Consider the following 17,348-nt stretch of genomic DNA (forward strand, 5'->3'; position numbering starts at 1 on the left):
CAGCAGCAGAACAGTCGCCTAAACAACCGTTCATCTCCTCCTCTTCTTCACCTCCAGTGTCTTGGAAATGGCGGTCCAGTCCAGTCCAGTCAAGTTTGCAAGGATTCTCATTTCACAAATTGTATTACTAGAGAGAGAGAGATGGTGAAAGGGGATGGGAAAAGGTGGGGGAGTGACGCAGAGATGGGGTGAGGAGGCGGAAGTGAAAGGGGGATGAGAAAAGGTGGGAGAGTGACGTAGAGAGGGGGTGGGAGGGCGACAGAGAGAAGAAGAGAGAGAGCGCAAGAGATGGGGCAATAGAGGAAAAAAGGTGTGGAGAGAGTGTTATGGATTGGCAGAAGAAAAGAGAGGGAGGGAAAGGGGAGAAGAAAGGGTGAGGGAGATAGAATTAGATAGATAGAGAGAAAGGCATGAAAAAAGAGCAAGAGGGAGTGAGAGAGAGATAAAAAGAGCTTCCGATTGGTGCCATAAATCTTATAGCTGGGGTCAGGTAGACTTTGCTCGCGGATATTGCTTCTACTACACATACAAATACAAATACACATACACATACACGTACACATACACATACACATACACATACACATACACATACACATACACATGCACATACACGTACACATACACACATACATACACATACAAATACAAATACACATACACATACACATACACGTACACATACACACATACATACACATACAAATACAAATACACATACGCATGCACATACAAATACACATACACAAACACATGCACATACACATGGACATACATATACACATACACAAACATATACAAATACACATACACAAACACACACACACATACATACACACACATACACAAACACATACACATGCACATACACACACACACATGCACATACACAAACACATGCACATACACAAACACATGCACATGCACATGCACAAACGTATGCACATGCACATACACAAACACACAAAGAGTATTTCTGAAAATATACAACATCTGTCATTTTTATGGCTCATTAGGAGTCCCAAGAAGTTATATAAATGTTGTATATTATTAGTTTATTTTAAAGAACTGCTATGGTCACATACAGGTAAGAAGAAAATCTAAGAATAAATAGAATCAAATATAGTTGATGAAGTTTGGTTTGAGAAAGTGCACTTAGCTACGGTGGCCTTATTTGGACATACGGGATCTTAAAGGGCTTATATTACGCTAGTTTCTGATCTACTTTATAATGCTGTTTCCTCATCAAAATGACCTGGAGTTTGTTTTGTTTCATTCACACATGTTTAACACACACCCTGCATATTTAGGCTGAGTTTTTCCCTCAACCTGAAAATACTCTATTCCACTTTGTGATGTCATCTGGTAATACAGGAAGTCCCCCACTGTGTTTGTATATGCCATACATCTTCACCAGAATCATTTGGATCATTTCGTTTTTGAACGTCCAATCTCTTATAAACAAAAGGGAAAAGGTAGCTCTTCAGTTGAAAACTACCACTTCATGATATCACAGGGTGGAACAGAGCATTTTGAGCTTTGGAGATGATAATAAAGGGTTATTTAAGCATGTGTCAATGAAACAAAACACAACTCCAGGTATGTTTTTGATGAGGTAACAACATTTTAATTGGATTAAATGTCACAAGAGTCAGTTTTGTGTAATACAGGACCTTTAATTATGGCCATAGAGTTTAAAGGTGCTGTATCTGATTTTTACAGTTTTAAAATTAAGTTATTCCATACTTTTTAACGCACTCCTAGCATCCTAATGATTCATCCTTGATAAGGTTAGAGGCAGAGTTTTTATGTCATGGTAATGCTAACAACAACTAGCATGCTAACCGTGCACCAATCTTACTTCCTGGTTTGAGGACGATAAAAACACTATAGAATTAGATGCAGACATTACACAAAGGTCTCATTTCAACCCCAAGAGCTGTTTTTACAATCTAACTGTATTGGGGCAAAACATTTTTTACTTTGTTAGACAGAAAATCTGGTACAGTCCCATTATTTTACATACAACCCAGATTCACTTCAATATCAAGATTTGTATCATTATTTAGCAAAATAAAAATTGACAAAACCTAAAATATTGAGACATTCTCAGTAACTTGATAGCAGTATTTAGAATTTGAAGGTTCACTTTCACTACATACTATTATTGTTCATAATAAACATTTGTATTTTAGCTGCCATATGGCCGTTAGTCTCCCAGGGCAGCAGATGGAAGTTACTTGAAGGTATTGAAGGTATAATTAAAAAGGGGATATTATGCAAAATACATTTTTAGCATTCTACCATGTTATAATGTTGTTCCCTCATCAAAAACATGCCTGAAGAGGTTTTAGATGTCATCCATGCATGTTTGAGTAATTTAGTGATCTCTCCTGGGCCCTTTTCTAACCCTCCTTATGGTTAACTGTGAGATTCTGTCCAATGCTCGGGCCACAGGTCTACATCACTCATCCTCCCACACGATACTTTTCCATAAATGGTAAATGGTTACATTTTCCCCATAGAAGTAAAATACCCCCTCTTTTAAAAAATACATTCACAATTTGATTTGATTGGATTACAGCTCTATCTTAATTAAACGCCATATGACACTCTGTAAATCGCAATAAAGTGATTCTGTCAGTGCAATTAAAAATGAAGGAACCACTGAGCTGGAAGAGAGATAATCATCATATTATGGTTCTCCCCACACACCTATGGTAGCCCTGTGGGGACAAATTACTGCCTGTAAACCAGTTGTGGAAATACGTCAGAAAAATGTGTCACACTTAAACTGCCAGATCAGAAAATAACATAATATGGGACTTTTAAAGGTGCTCTATGGAACTATTCTGGTGGAAGGTTTGCCATCGCTTATTTTTTACCTGGAATGTCAGATCCGTGGTATAAAAAATCATTGTTTATCTATTTATTTTTTTTAGAAATAAAAATACAATTGAATAAATCCAAGATAGAAAAGTTTATTAGCATACATTCCAGGTAACATCTCCACGGAGACTAACATGTTGTGGACCTACCAGAAAAGTTACACAGTGCACCTTTAAGTTTCACATTAAAAGCATGTTCATGACCCAGTTACTTTTTCATTTGGTGGTATTTGGAATATAGTTACTTTTCTGAAATCAAAGGAATATTTGGTGGTACTTCATCATACAGTTTTGGCTTTGAACTGCACAGTATTAATGAGAATAAACAAAACACATGTGGTTTTTTTGTCTCTAATTCCACATAAATGAAGGTAAAACAAATAGTGCAACAAAAATAAAGCTGTAATTATATGTCATGTTTTTACACTATAATATAATCTAACTCTGTGTAAAAGTATTCTAAGCATTCAGTATACAGTACTCTGATGCCATGTAACAAAACACACGACAAAATACAATTTAATGGTAGTATTGAGTATTCTGTAACTAAATACATTTTCAAAGTATTCTTCCCTTCACCTCCCTATGTCCATCCTCTGTTATGTCCATGGTCTAGAGTGTCTTTGCACACCACTGTAAATGCACAAACTAACATAGACCTGTCGCTATAACCACTATATCAACTTATTGTTAAAAAGATGAAAGTTAATACAATTTATTTTTGGTCTCAGTCATCTTGTGTATATTTTGTTTGGAATAGTGAGCTGTTTAGGTTTTTCTTTGCATTTTTATATAATAAGATTTGAGCTGTAGAGAGCCAATCAAGTAACTTCTATATCCTGCTATTCTTTTTTTACACCTCAGAAAGTCTTTTCATGGTACAGTATTTTTAAAGTGGTTTACTTGGATTATCTTGCATTTTTTTATTGTGTCAGAGACAAGGCAAGGCACGTTTATTTGTATAGCACAATTTGTAATTCAAAGAGCTTTACAGAATAAGAAAGACATTAAAATCACAATACAACAAATCAAAACATACATAATCAATCAATCAACCATAAAATTAACATTAAAGGAGAAAAGTGCAGAATAAAAACCTTTCAGTCATGTGCACAGATAAAAAGAACTGTTTTGAGCCTGGATTTAAACATTGTCAAAGTAGAGGCCTGTCTCACATCTTCATGAAGACTGTTCCACGTTTTAGCTGCATAAAACTGAAACACTGATTCCCCATGTTTAGTCCTGACTCTGGGCACCAGCAGGAGGCCAGTCCCTGAAGTCCTCAGAGTGTGAGATGGTTCATGTGGCTCTAGATGTTCTATGGTGCTAGGCCACGGAGAGACTCGCACCGCCAACCTGTGGGTCAGTGGATCTAACTGAGCTGCTGTAGGTTGTTAGGTTGAACACGATTTGCACCAAACCTGTTCTCCAACAACAACTCATTTACTTTAACGACCATTGGCTAGTTCGAAATGGCTGTTTTTACAAGGAAACTAATTGAGATCTCAAATGTACCACACACAAAGCCCTTGGGCAGTTACAAAATAAATGTACTTTGCTTCTAAATATTATTATGTGACTCATCATCTGACATATATCACGGAGTTTCTCCACAACATGTCCCTTTAGGGCTAGTGTAGGAGTGTGGGGAAATCAGTGCTATCAATTTCTTTCCTCTGGCTAAGTCTGTCCTTCATATGTCTTAATGTTTTGTTTTTTTTGTTTAGAACATCAATCCAGGCATTCTTATACATACTTGAGAGCTATCTATGTGTTTATGGATAAGTCACTAAAAGATTTGGCTTTAGCTTACACCTTACAATATGATCAGACAACATACCTGTTATTACTTTACAGTGCGAAAAAAGCATAAATGCCAGCAGAGGGTACAAAAATTAATCAAATTCACCAAATATTCACAATAGATGAAAGCTTACAGGTGCTGTACCGGATTTTTAAATCGTGAAAAACGGAAGTAGTTGGCTTTAAACGGTTCGCAGTGGTCCAAAGTTTCTTATGATTATTTTACGGTAAAGCTAAAAACATCTAGCATGCTAACCGTGCACTTTCTGATTACTGGACAATAAAGCGCTTTATCCTTTGATGCAGACAGTACACAGATGACTTATTTTGACTTCAAGAGCTGCTTATACATACAATGGCCGTGTCCCAATTTGCCAAATGCATCGATCAAAGTACCCAGGGATGTCAAACTCAGTTGCACAGGGGGCCAAAATTCAAAACACAGGATAAACATTTATTGAACACACTAAAACTAAACATAAATAACATAAATATTAATAAAAACAGACAGGAATATTATTTTGGAATAAATAAACTTAAACCTTAAAATAGTTATATTTTGCTCTCCATAAAATATATATCCTGTCAAAATTATACAAGTTAGAAATATGAACAAGTTAACGTTAAAATAACAAACATTAAAACTTCTTTGTTCTTATGTCAATAAACTTAAATTTTAAATATCCCAAAAGATTTTGCTCTCCATAAAAATATCTCCTGTCAAAATTATACAAATTCAAAATATGAACATGCTGCAAAACAAAACAAAACTGAAAATATAAATACAATGTGTGCGTTTCAGCAATAACAAATCAAATCATCCAGTTTTCTTTGCTCTTATGTCATTTTATCAGACGTGGATGCCTGGCGTCTTTTTGTGGCAACAAGTTTGTTTATGTTTGGTGTGAGGTCCTGTGTTGTGGAGATTCTCAGGATGGACTGCAGATGCTCGTCAGTGAGATGACTCCTGTGTGCTGTTTTGTTAGTCTTCATCACTGAGAAGAGCTTCTCACACGGATATGTGCTACCAAACATGGACAAGGTTCGAGCCGCATGTAGTCGGAGCTAGGGCATTGCTGTGGGAATGGAGTGAATAAACTGCGAGCCCTTCAGTGTCATACTTTGCCTTCAGTGTCCCATTACACTGTAGCTCAGTGAGCTCCATCTGAATCTGCACAGATGCAGTTTCCACATCGACGGCAAATGGGCTGCGAAGCAACTCAAAATTCTTTTTTTGTTCTTCAAAGTCACCAAAGCGCCGTGCAAACTCAGTGCGCAGTGCGCTCAGTTTATCAGCAAAGTGCGTATTTGGGAACACCATTGTGCCAACTTGGCTCAACATTATTTGGCAACAGGGAAAGTGAGGCAAGTCGCACTGGTGCATTTGTCTCTCCCATAAAAGCAGCTTCACTTGAAATGCCTTCACTGCCTCATATATGTCAGTGATCATGTGGTCACGTCCCTGGAGCTGGAGGTTTGACACGTTGAGATGAGCTGTTACATCAGCGAGAAACGCCAACTCGCATTTCCACTTTTCATCCCTAAAAACGGTGGAGTCTTTTCCTTTACTGTCCATGAACTGACAGATTTCGTTGCTGAGCTCAAAAACTCTGTGGAGAACTTTACCCCGACTTAGCCAACGCACCTCTGTATGATAAGGAATGTCGGCATACTCTGAATCTATATCCCGCATAAAGGACTGAAATTGGCGGTGAATTTAACCTTTAGCTCGGATAAAGCTTACGGTTTGCGTTACAGTGCTCATTACATGGTCCATCTTCAGGTCTTTGCCACATAGTGCTTCCTGGTGTATGATGCAGTGATATGCTGTTAACTCACCAGTACAGTTCTCCTCCTGCATCTTTACTCGCATCCTTCCCACTACTCCACTTTTTTCACTGCACATAGCTGGTGCTCCATCAGTTGTAAGTCCAATAAGTTTGTCCCAGGGCAGTTTCATGTCGGTTACACTTGTAAAATGTCTTTTCCAGTCGTTGTCCCGTGCATCGATTTAATGTCCATTTTTTCCTCTGTAATGCGCAAATTGGAGTTCACTCCACGGATAAAGATGGCCAGCTGTGCAGCATCAGTTATGTCAGTACTTTCATCCACAGCAGGAGAGTATGCAATAAAGTCTTTGCTTCTTTCACTCACTTGTGTTCTTAAATCAGTGACAATATCACAAACTCGATCAGCAACCGCATTTCTACTCAGGCTTACATTTGCCAGCATCTGCTTTTTGTCTGGACATAAGACGTCAAAAACTTTGATCATGCAGCTCTTAAGAAATTCTCCCTCGGTAAATGGCCGGGCTAATTTTGCGATCTCCTCTGCCACGATAAAACTTGCTTTCACAGCAGCTTCACCTTGTGATTTTGCACAGGTAAAAACCGTCTGCTGAAATGTCAGTTTCTTCTTTAACTCTTCTGCTTTCTGTATCTTCTGCTCTGCATTCAGGTCTTTCAGGTTATCCTGATGTTTTGTCTCATAGTGCCGTCTTAGATTAAATTCTTTAATTACAGCGATATTAGCTCCGCAAATGAGACACACTGGTTTACCGGCAATGTCAGTAAACATATACTCAGCCTCCCATCGGTTTTGAAAGGCTCTATTTTCACAATCAACTTTTCTCTTCGGCATCGTGAGGGGCTAGCTTCCCAATAACTTGCAGCAACAGAAGCTAGACTTGATTGGCACGAACTGTTCAGCAAGGCAGCTGAAGCGCTGCATTATGGGATTTGTAGTTTATTGTGTTATCAGCGCTTCATATCACTGGCCATTAATAACAATAATATAAAATGATCCTGTGGGCCTTGAGCCTGAAAGTACCCTTTGATGCACCGTTCCAAATACCCTTCGATGTACCCTCCGATGTACCGTTCCAAGTATCATTCTAAATACCCTTCGATGTAGTATTCCAAATACTCTTCAATGTACCCTTCGATGTACCGTTCCAAATACCCTTCGGTGTACCCTTCGATGTACCGTTCCATGTACCCTTCAATGTACTGTTCCAAGTACCATTCGATGTACCATTCCAAGTACTGTTCCAAGTACCCTTTGATGTACTGTTCCAAATACCCTTCGATATACCCTTCAATGTACCCTTCGTTGTACAGTTCCAAATACCCTTCGATGTACCCTACAATGTACTGTTCCAAGTACCGTTCCAAGTACCCTTCGATGTACCGTTCTAAGTGCCATTCAAATGCCTGCCCGACGAAGGGTACTCCTCCTTGTAGCTGCCTTCATGCTGAAATAGGACACAGAGAGTACTTCAACTGCTGTCTGTGCACTTGCGGAGAATTTGCAACCGGTGAATAAATGCCAAATGAATAAATACTGCCGTCTGCTCGTCGCTACCTAAAGACAAAAGAATATTCTTAAATAAAGACGGATATTAAAAATTACAATAGCTACACTAATATAAAAGTGTAAGTGATAATTCCGCTAACCATTTAGTCAGTTACACAGCAATTACTATAAACCCAAATGAACAGGACTTCACTAAGGTTGAGTCGCCTCATACAGATCTTTACTCAAATTTTAACAGTTTCATGTGGAACTTTTGTAGGTGATGTAAATCAGTACTTACATTTGAATTTTTGTCTCTTTTTTTGCATAGGCGCAGTGCATGATGGGATATAGCGGTGTACAAAGTGTGCTCAAACGCACGCTTCCGCTATGGTTGATCTCCATGGAAACGCAGGGCACATTTTCCGCCATGCATGAAATGGGACAGAACTTGTCGTGCCAGAAGTTACGTACGCCCTTAAATGTACCGTTTGAAAGGCGCACTTTGGCAAATTGGGATATGGCCAATATATCTGTTGTAGCGGTCAAAATGTACCTCCAGCCTCTAGGTGTCTCTGGTCACATGTTCTGACTCATCTGGGCCTATTAAAAGGGAGGTAATTAATACAGCAGAGGAACAGTCGTTTGACCGTGTTAAAGGAATGCATGGAAATAAAGGACATTTGAAGTGCATTTTTAGGATACATGCAAATGAAACACCACCAAAAACATGCAACCTCATGGTTTTGTGGCACAAAGTCACATGACCTCTACAGCTGTATTGTAAAAAAGACATATTTTGCTCAAATAAATGGGTAAAAAACTCAGGTACAGGCCATTAAAATGGTTTTCATGAAGCATAAACACTCATAAGCAGTTATCAGGTAGTTGTAATTTGCACATTTATTTTTTTTGTTTTTCATAATTTCGTTCATTATTTTTCATTTAAGATAAAATAATGTTACATGTATCAATGGAGGGGAAAAGAGGAGGAGAAAAGAGGATAAACTAATTTTTGCTCCCTTTTCACACAAAACGCATTAGAGTGGAAGTAAACACATAAACTTCTACAACCGCATTTGAAACAGAGCTGCTACTGGGCAGTACCTGGAGGACTAAAGGGGAGAGTGAGGGGGGGATGAGGGTGAAGGAGGGGGGAGGAGGGGCGAGGTCTGGAGGACTAAAGGGGAGAGTGTGTGGGGGCGCGTTTACATGTGTGTGGTGTGTGTATGTTTGCATTTTTTTTTTACCTGTGTGTGCGTGAGTGTGCATGTGTGTATGTGTGTGTGCATGTATGTGTGTGTGCATGTGTGTTGGGGTGTGTGTGCGTGTGTGTGTGTGGTATGTGTGTGTGGTATGTGGGGGTGTGTGTGTGTGTGGGTGGGTGGTAAAGTGAAGAAGGCGGGTGAAGGTGAAGATCTTCCACAAAACCCTCCTTCCTCCTGACCCTGCATCAGAATAACCGATTTATCTGAGTGAAACATGATACTGGCGCCAGTGATGGGAAGAGTACTTGTACTTAAAGGTATTTAGTTACAGAATACTGAATACCTGCATTAAAATGTATTTCTAACATATTCTGTTACAATTTCACTGTTTGGTCTGCATTTCCTGTCATAATTGGAGAAGAAAAAAATCTCACCTTGATTCTGTGCAGTTTGAAGCCTGACACTACTAGGTATTGCTTTGATTTTAGGAAAGTAACTGTATTCTGAATACCACCAAATGAAAAAGTAACTTTACCAGAATACAGGTACTAAAAATCAGTACTTTGAATAAGTATTCGCAGTACATGTATTTAGTAGTTACTCCGAAACACTGACTGTGACACATTCATTCACTATAGTTTATTCCCATTATCAGTTAATAAAATTCAGAAACTAGGAACTTGCTTTAGCATTGTGAAACAACATTTAAAAAAAGAATAATAATAAAAATTCTGCTTGCAGTGTCCCTTCAAAGTACTTATACTGATGACAGTGTGGTGATGGTGGGCTAAAAGACACAGTATTTCATCGTGCGTAAACCCCAGTTGAAAGTTTATCTGAACAAAATGCTCCAAATTCTCCATAAGGCATAACGCACTGGTCACTCATTCACGCACAGCAGCCTATACTCATAAAAATACGACTTTATTCTCGTAATATTACGACTTTTTTCTCGTAGCGACCGCATAATTGTTTTTATTTACGTGACCCTTATACTCCGTCGTAAAAAGTAGACTTTAATTTACAAATACAAAATATTCAGTTTGGGCAGAACAGCAGTGTAAAAACAAGTGCAAGTGTGTTAATTATATTTGTTTAAAATGACAGTAACTTACTGCTTTGGGTCCGTCCAGGTTTTCTGTCTTATCTTTTGTCTTATCTTTTGATTCACAGAGAAATATTTCTACATTCCAGAAACAAATGCCTGGGGTTATGATGTTGTAAATGGATCAAAAAGTCAGATTTTTAAAGCGTGCAAAGAGCGAGTGTCCCAGTGTGTCTGTGTGGAGTGGTGCTGGAGCTGACCGTGGTGCTGAAGAGAAGTGCGCGCTCATGCGCTCGCCTGTCGAGTCTCTGCTCTTGAGGTCACGGCCTCTTGTGGCCAGAGCTCTCATCTATGCGTGAAGACCGGAAAGGGCCAGGTCTAAACCTGCTCCAAACCTGTTTGTGGCGCCTGCGCAGTACGCACGCAGCTCCAATCCCGTTACTGCGGGTTTAAACACAGCGGTGAGCGCTCTCTCGCTCCTAAAAGGTGTGACTTTTTAGAGAGACTCATGTGAAACCTGTGGGTGCCCGGCTTTGCTGACGGCACAGACCTGACCTCACAAGCGCCTATAAAGGCGCGCGTAAAAGCGGCGCTTCACAAGAGCGCGTGAAGAGCGAAGAGAGGACTATTGTTTTTGTTACAAGGGAAATGTATTATTTAAGAAGAATAAGTTTGGTAAGACTTCAGTGCGGCTCCGGCGGACTTTAGACTCCCGGACACCTGCTGCTTGGGTGCTTGTTTTGCTTGGACATGATTAACGGGACAGTGCTGGACTTAAACGGGAGCGCGCTGGCCCTGAGCCACAACCACAGCACCTTCCCCGCGCTGAGACTAGAAGCGCGCTCTCTGGTCACCTCCGCGTCCATGTTCGCGGTGGGGGTCCTGGGGAACGTGATCGCGGTGGTGGTGCTGTGCGTGTCCAAACGCGAGCAGAAGGAGAGCACCTTCTACACGCTCGTGTGCGGCATGGCGGTCACGGACCTGCTGGGCACGTGCTTCACGAGCCCTGTGGTGATCGCCACGTACGCGTGCGGCCGGTGGCCTGGAGGTGTGCCACTCTGCCACTTCTTCTCTTTCTCCATGTTGTTCTTCGGCTGCGCTGGCACCTGCATCCTGTGCGCTATGGCCGTGGAGCGCTACCTTGCCATAAACCACGCATACTTCTACTCCCAGCACGTGGACCGCTCCGTGGCGCGCACAGTGCTTCTCGTGACCTACCTAACCACACTCGCACTGTGCGTCCTGCCCAGCTTTGGCTTCGGCCGCCACGTGCGCCACTTCCCGGGCACCTGGTGCTTCTTGGACTGGCGCGCAACGGACGCTCTGGGAGCGTGCTTCTCGTTCCTGTACGGCAGCGTGATGCTGCTGCTCGTGGCCATCACCGTACTCTGTAACGTGGCCGTTTGCCGCTCGCTCGTGGGAATGAACAAGAGGACCAGCATAGTGCGCGCGGAGCTGTGTGAGCAGCAGAGCCGGCGCCGCTTCCCGCGCCTTCAGTCCGTGAGCTCGGCCGCAGAGATGCAAATGCTGTGGCTGCTCGTCTTCATGACCGCGGTGTTCCTGGTGTGCTCCGTGCCGCTCGTGGTGAGTCTTACACTTTAAAGACAAACTTTAAACTCAACTCTTCAGCGCTGATGAGCGCGCACTCTCTGTGCCCCTGACGCTTTATATCACACTCTCTGTCCAGGGGTGGAAAGTAACAGGCCTAATTAATACTCACATTACTGAAACTGACTAGATTTTTGGAGTACATTTTGTTATTGAGTATAATCTAGTGATGTTATAATCAGTCATAATGGTCAATGCCATAATTGTAGTTAGTCCCAAACAACTTCATTCATATTGATTCGCTTCATTAATTACTTTTTGTACACTTTTTCCATAATTATAATAAAACCCTGTTTAAAAGTAGACTTACTGGAAGTCATTTTTTATTGATATACTTTTTACTGTACTCAGCGTAACTACAAATTTGGTAACTACAAAGTACTTGTACTCCAGCCTAAAAAATGCTGCATTATTTTTTCAACCTAATTGCTGGAGCAGGACTGTTGTGTCACTTTTTGGGTTATTCTCACTGAATTGGGTTGTTTTGCTTCACCCAAACTCCGGGTCAAAGGGTTAAGTCATAGTGGCCTCATTTCAAATGGCACACAATGATAGACATTTCACACCTACCCAGAGATCTGGGTCAAATCCTCTCAAACAACTCAGCAAAATGGGTCAAATACAGACTCTTCAACTGTCCACGGCAGACGTTACCCACCTCCTCCTCTGCTCCAGAGAAACGACAGAAAAAGGTATTTATACATCTTTTATGATTTTATCTTTGTGATTTTATCTCACCTTCCACAATTGAATCATTTTATGTCAGTTAATGTGGCTGTAGTGTGTAGCTGTAGTGTATAATTTTAGTATGTAGCTGTAGTGTGTAACTGTAGTGTGTTGCTGTAGTGTGTTGCTGTAGTGTGTAACTGTAGTATGTTGCTGTAGTGTGTAACTGTAGTGTGTAATTGTAACTCGGCATCATAGAAGTAACAGCTTCATGTTGGAGTTGAATGTTTCTTAGATTGATCCAGTCTGTTCTTCACATTTGACCATCACACTGTTCTATCTGTAAACGTGACACTTTGTCTCTGTTTCACAGGTGAAGCTCCTGAGACTGAAGCTCCAGGACCTGAGATAAACCAGGCCAATAAATATGTCACAAGAACAAACTACAACATGGACAGTTTGATCTCATTTCACTGCTGAGTGAATAATGTGCTGTTGCTAATGTGTGACATGTTTTGAATGTAATTATGTATTTTAAAATCCTTTAAAGAAAATAAATGTTTCTTTAAAAAACACTGTGGTGGTCATTACGAACATTAATTCACGTATTGAGTAGAATTAACCCAACGGAGTAGTTAAATATAACCCAGAATTGCGTAGGAAAACTAACACAAACAGTTAACACAAACAATAGTGTCCAATAATAATAGTGTCCCAGTGCTGGGTTATTTATTTACACATTATATTACTTATTTTTAAGCCAGCATTTTTTACTGTGGACTGTTTATTTCCTTCAGAAACACTGTGGCTGCACGTGGGGACGCACACTTTACTACACTCTGTTGTGTTCACAACAGTTCATACAGGTCGGCTTTGTTATTATATAGTTATTTCAAAGCATTAGTTTTGTACATACTACATAGTTTTGAAACGCCACCCTCTGGCCAATCTGTATAATGCACTGAACCAAACATTCGCACCTGCATGCGCCACGGCCCTTGTTTGTGAAGGAGAGATCAAATGTGCTGAGCTGTCCTTTCGGGCAGTGGTTAGACATTACCAGTGCTGAGTCCTCGGGAATAAACACAGTGAGATTAAACTCTGAAGAGCAGAGCTCTGAGCGCACAGCTGTCAGTCACACTGCTGTCCAGACTCACTCAGAGAGGGGGGGTTTTCTGATGTGAGGAGAGCTTTAGGGGTCAAAAGAAGGGTAAAACTAAACTCTCTTTGTATTTTATATATGCTGAAATATAGAGGCTTTTTTTTAGATGCACTTGAAAGCACCTCAGCTCTTTGTCCACAGTGATGTGAACGTGGTGCAGACAAGGCACTCACAGCTGAATACAAACTGACCTTTAGAGAAAATCAATGACACTAATGAGAGAAAGATGAGAGACAAGATGAGATGGTGCATTACTCATAGTTCGGGTTCCGCAGTCATTAGTGCACACTGAGTTGGCGCAATGATCAAATCGTCTGCAGTTTAGACAAAACATCTTGTCGAAATATCAGAAAACCACGTGGTTTGGAGCAGAGCTCAACCTTTGATGGGACTTTTTTTGTGCTGAATTATTTAAAGATTTTGTGTTGCATGTTCACACTGACCTGTGCTGTTTTCTCTCAGGTGCGCATCTTTGTGAACCAGCTGACTGGCCCTGCCCACCTGTCTGAGGGAGCCCCTCCCCCACTGAGTGACCTGTTGGCCATCCGCTTTGCCTCTTTTAACCCCATCCTGGACCCCTGGGTATACATCCTGTGCAGAAAGAACCTGCTGCTAAAGGGCTGTGCCCGCCTGAAGGGGGCGCTACTGGGGGCCAAAGCACGGGGTGTGGGGAGGCCCCGGGGCTGGGAGGGGGGCCAGAACTCCCCTCGCTCCATCCACAGTAACGACACCAGCTATGCCTCCATCCGCACACCCAGCTTCAGGCAGCACCCCTTCAGTGACCTGACGGGCCGCCAGCCCTGGGACTTCCACCCCTTCAGTGTCCCGGCGGCGGCACTAGGGCCAGAGGAAGTGGAGGGGCCTAAATATGAGCTGCAGCAGAAGAAGAGCTGCAGCCAGACGCCTCTGTTAGTGACCAGTGTGATCGGAGGAGACGTGGTCACATGCACCTTCAGCTCCCCCAGCCCCAGCTCCTCCCTCAAGTGTTTGTGAAGTCGCTACACAACCAGCACCTCCCTCAAGTGTCTGTGAGGAGGTCACTACACAACCAGCACCTCCCTCAAGTGTCTGTGAGGAGGTCACTACACAACCAGCCCATCCCTCAAGTGTCTGTGAGGAGGTCACTACACAACCAGCCCCTCGCTCAAGTGTTTGTGAAGTCACATCGCAACCAGCCCCTCCCTCAAGTGTCTGTGAGGATGTCACTACACAACCAGCCCCTCCCTCAAGTGTCTGTGAGGAGGTCACTACACAACCAGCCCCTCCCTCAAGTGTCTGTGAGGATGTCACTACACAACCAGCCCCTCCCTCAAGTGTCTGTGAGGAGGTCACTACACAACCAGCCCATTCCTCAAGTTTCTGTGAGGATGTCACTACACAACCAGCCCCTCCCTCAAGTGTCTGTGAGGATGTCACTACACAACCAGCCCCTCCCTCAAGTGTCTGTGAGGAGGTCACTACACAACCAGCCCCTCCCTCAAGTGTCTGTGAGGAGGTCACTACACAACCAGCCCCTCCCTCAAGTGTCTGTGAGGAGGTCACTACACAAGCAACCTCTCTTTCACACATCTGTGAGGTCACTTCCTGTTTATGCCCTGTTGTTTGTCCTGTTTACATGTGCCGCACTAACACTTTACATAAAGCTCTGAGGCTGTTGTCTGCTCTGTGGCTGAGGTCCTGATGGAGGATGCGAGGACACACTCACACACAGTGTGCTGTGTAATGAAGCGATGACTCTGGGAGCGACTCAAAACAAAGTACTTTTTTTGAAACCAATGTGTTTATTTTCTTGAAGACCAAAAGTTGTTTTGCACAAACGTCACATACCTCTCATGGTGTGGTCTTGTGACGGCCTCTCTGATCACTGCTGTCCAAATGCATGATGGGAACAATGCACCTGTGAGTAATTTCTAGTGAGAAATGTATGTCTGTACCCTATGGATACTGTATTACACTGTCAAACATGCTCTTGTGTTCATGAGAATGCTGCTAATGTGTGTGTCTGTTTCATGCAGTTCAGAATGTAGGCCTCTCATTGTGATTCTGTAATAGTTATACAAAGTGAATGTTTTAAGAGCCATTGTAAAAGCCAGTGAACATATCAGCTGCTCAGTGAGGTTAGCAAACTCATCATGTAACTGTATGTTTTGGAATAAAATGTGTTTAAAAACATGTTTTGTATCTTTGAATCTTGTTGGAGAACTTATAGTAAGTCATAGTATCTCCAGACTGAATTATTCAGGTCAAATATTTGGCCATATCTTTCCAGCACTAGTCTTGTGTTTATTCCCAAGTCTCACCAGCAGGAGGTGCCCTTCCTCCATTGTTTGCTTTATGTGGCCAAAGCACTATGAAAGTTTTTTGGTATCTGTACTTTACTCAAGTACATTTTACAGTGGAATCTTTTTACTTTTACTTCTCTATGTTTGAAAGAATGTATCTGTACTTTCTACTTCATCACATTTTTGAACTGGACTAAAAAATCGATTGTATCTTATGGTTTGGCAGCTGCTGAAAAGGCTGAGACTTAAGTATATGCTTCAGTCTCATCTTTTGAGACTCCTGTTGCGCTTTTAATTAAGTCACATCACTGTTTATTAATGATAACTGAAACACTTAAAGCCAGAAGTGTCCTGAGGCTGAAGTCTACTGTCCTGCCTCCAGCTGTTATCAGTCACAGTCACACACACACACTCATGGGTAAGGTGGGTGAAGTGTCATGCTCTGGATGAATCTAACTACCAACCTTTGGGTTTGTGGGCGAATGCTTTGCCACTGAAACACTAGATCGTATCTTGTGTTGTTGTTTTTTTAAGTGTTGATTTCGTCCTGGTTTAGATCTAGCTAAAGGTGCACTGTGTAGCTTTTCTGTAGAGGGCTCTGCCACAAGCTTGTCTCCATGGTGATTATTGGTTTGCCTAGAATGGTCTACAGTATGGCATTCAATTCATCTGCTATAATTATCTTATTATCAGTGTTTTTAAAGTTTAAATATTCCTGGAAAAACATGCATTCTGACTGTGAGCGGGATCGTCTCTCCACAGATCTGATCTATGACTTTGTCTGGTTTCCTTAAGATTGACTGATTAATGTCATACCATGGAACATAGCATTAACACCTTTATGAATACAAGCAGGAAAGTTACATAGTGCACCTTTAAGTCCTAGTTCACATCATAATTGTTTCATATTTACAGAACTGTAAGATTTAGATTTAAAGTTTCATAAACATGACTACGATACAATGCAATATGAGGCAGACATGTTCAAATCAAATCATGAATCAGTGCTAGTGCAGCCTCTGCAGCTCAGTGAGTGACTTTCTGGAAGTTCTGAGGTTCTTTCACATGAGGCCTGTTCACACACAGAGGATGAGACACACTTGTATGTGTCTGTCTGCAGAATAAGCCACTGGCCACACAGGTTCAGTTGTGACTGTAGCTTTTTTAAAACGCAGGCGTCATACAGTTCCTTTAATTTGACACAAACCAATCAAGTGAAAGAGGCACAACAGGTATGTTTAAACTTTATTCCCTTGGGAGGATAATGGCATACAAAAATAAAAAAAACAACACTTTAAATAGTCATATATAATAAGAAACTTTCTTTATGTGGATCGGCGTACACAGGAGAGGCAGTGGTTTCAATGTAACAATACCACGTGTGTCCACTGA

At 41.6% G+C, this 17,348-nt stretch overlaps 1 protein-coding gene and 1 pseudogene across 2 annotated transcripts; one reads left to right on the plus strand and one right to left on the minus strand.

The window, feature by feature from the left end:
* Positions 1-5,528: 5,528 nt before the first annotated feature.
* Positions 5,529-7,331, minus strand: LOC129457030 (general transcription factor II-I repeat domain-containing protein 2-like; annotated as a pseudogene).
* Positions 7,332-10,737: 3,406 nt separating this feature from the next.
* On the plus strand, positions 10,738-15,775 carry ptger4c (prostaglandin E receptor 4 (subtype EP4) c). 2 transcript variants are annotated; one of them, XM_055228740.1, is made up of 3 exons: positions 10,738-11,822; positions 14,137-14,668; positions 14,795-15,775. In XM_055228740.1, the coding sequence occupies exons 1-2, from the start codon at positions 10,989-10,991 to the stop codon at positions 14,665-14,667; spliced, it is 1,365 nt and encodes a 454-aa protein (XP_055084715.1). In that variant the 5' UTR covers positions 10,738-10,988; the 3' UTR covers position 14,668; positions 14,795-15,775. The 2 variants fall into 2 exon arrangements, with proteins under 2 accessions (XP_055084715.1, XP_033838252.1); XM_033982361.2 differs by having other exon boundaries at positions 14,137-15,775.
* Positions 15,776-17,348: the final 1,573 nt, after the last annotated feature.

Source organism: Periophthalmus magnuspinnatus, chromosome 17 (genome assembly GCF_009829125.3).
Source record: "Periophthalmus magnuspinnatus isolate fPerMag1 chromosome 17, fPerMag1.2.pri, whole genome shotgun sequence".
Classification (NCBI taxonomy): domain Eukaryota; kingdom Metazoa; phylum Chordata; class Actinopteri; order Gobiiformes; family Gobiidae; genus Periophthalmus; species Periophthalmus magnuspinnatus.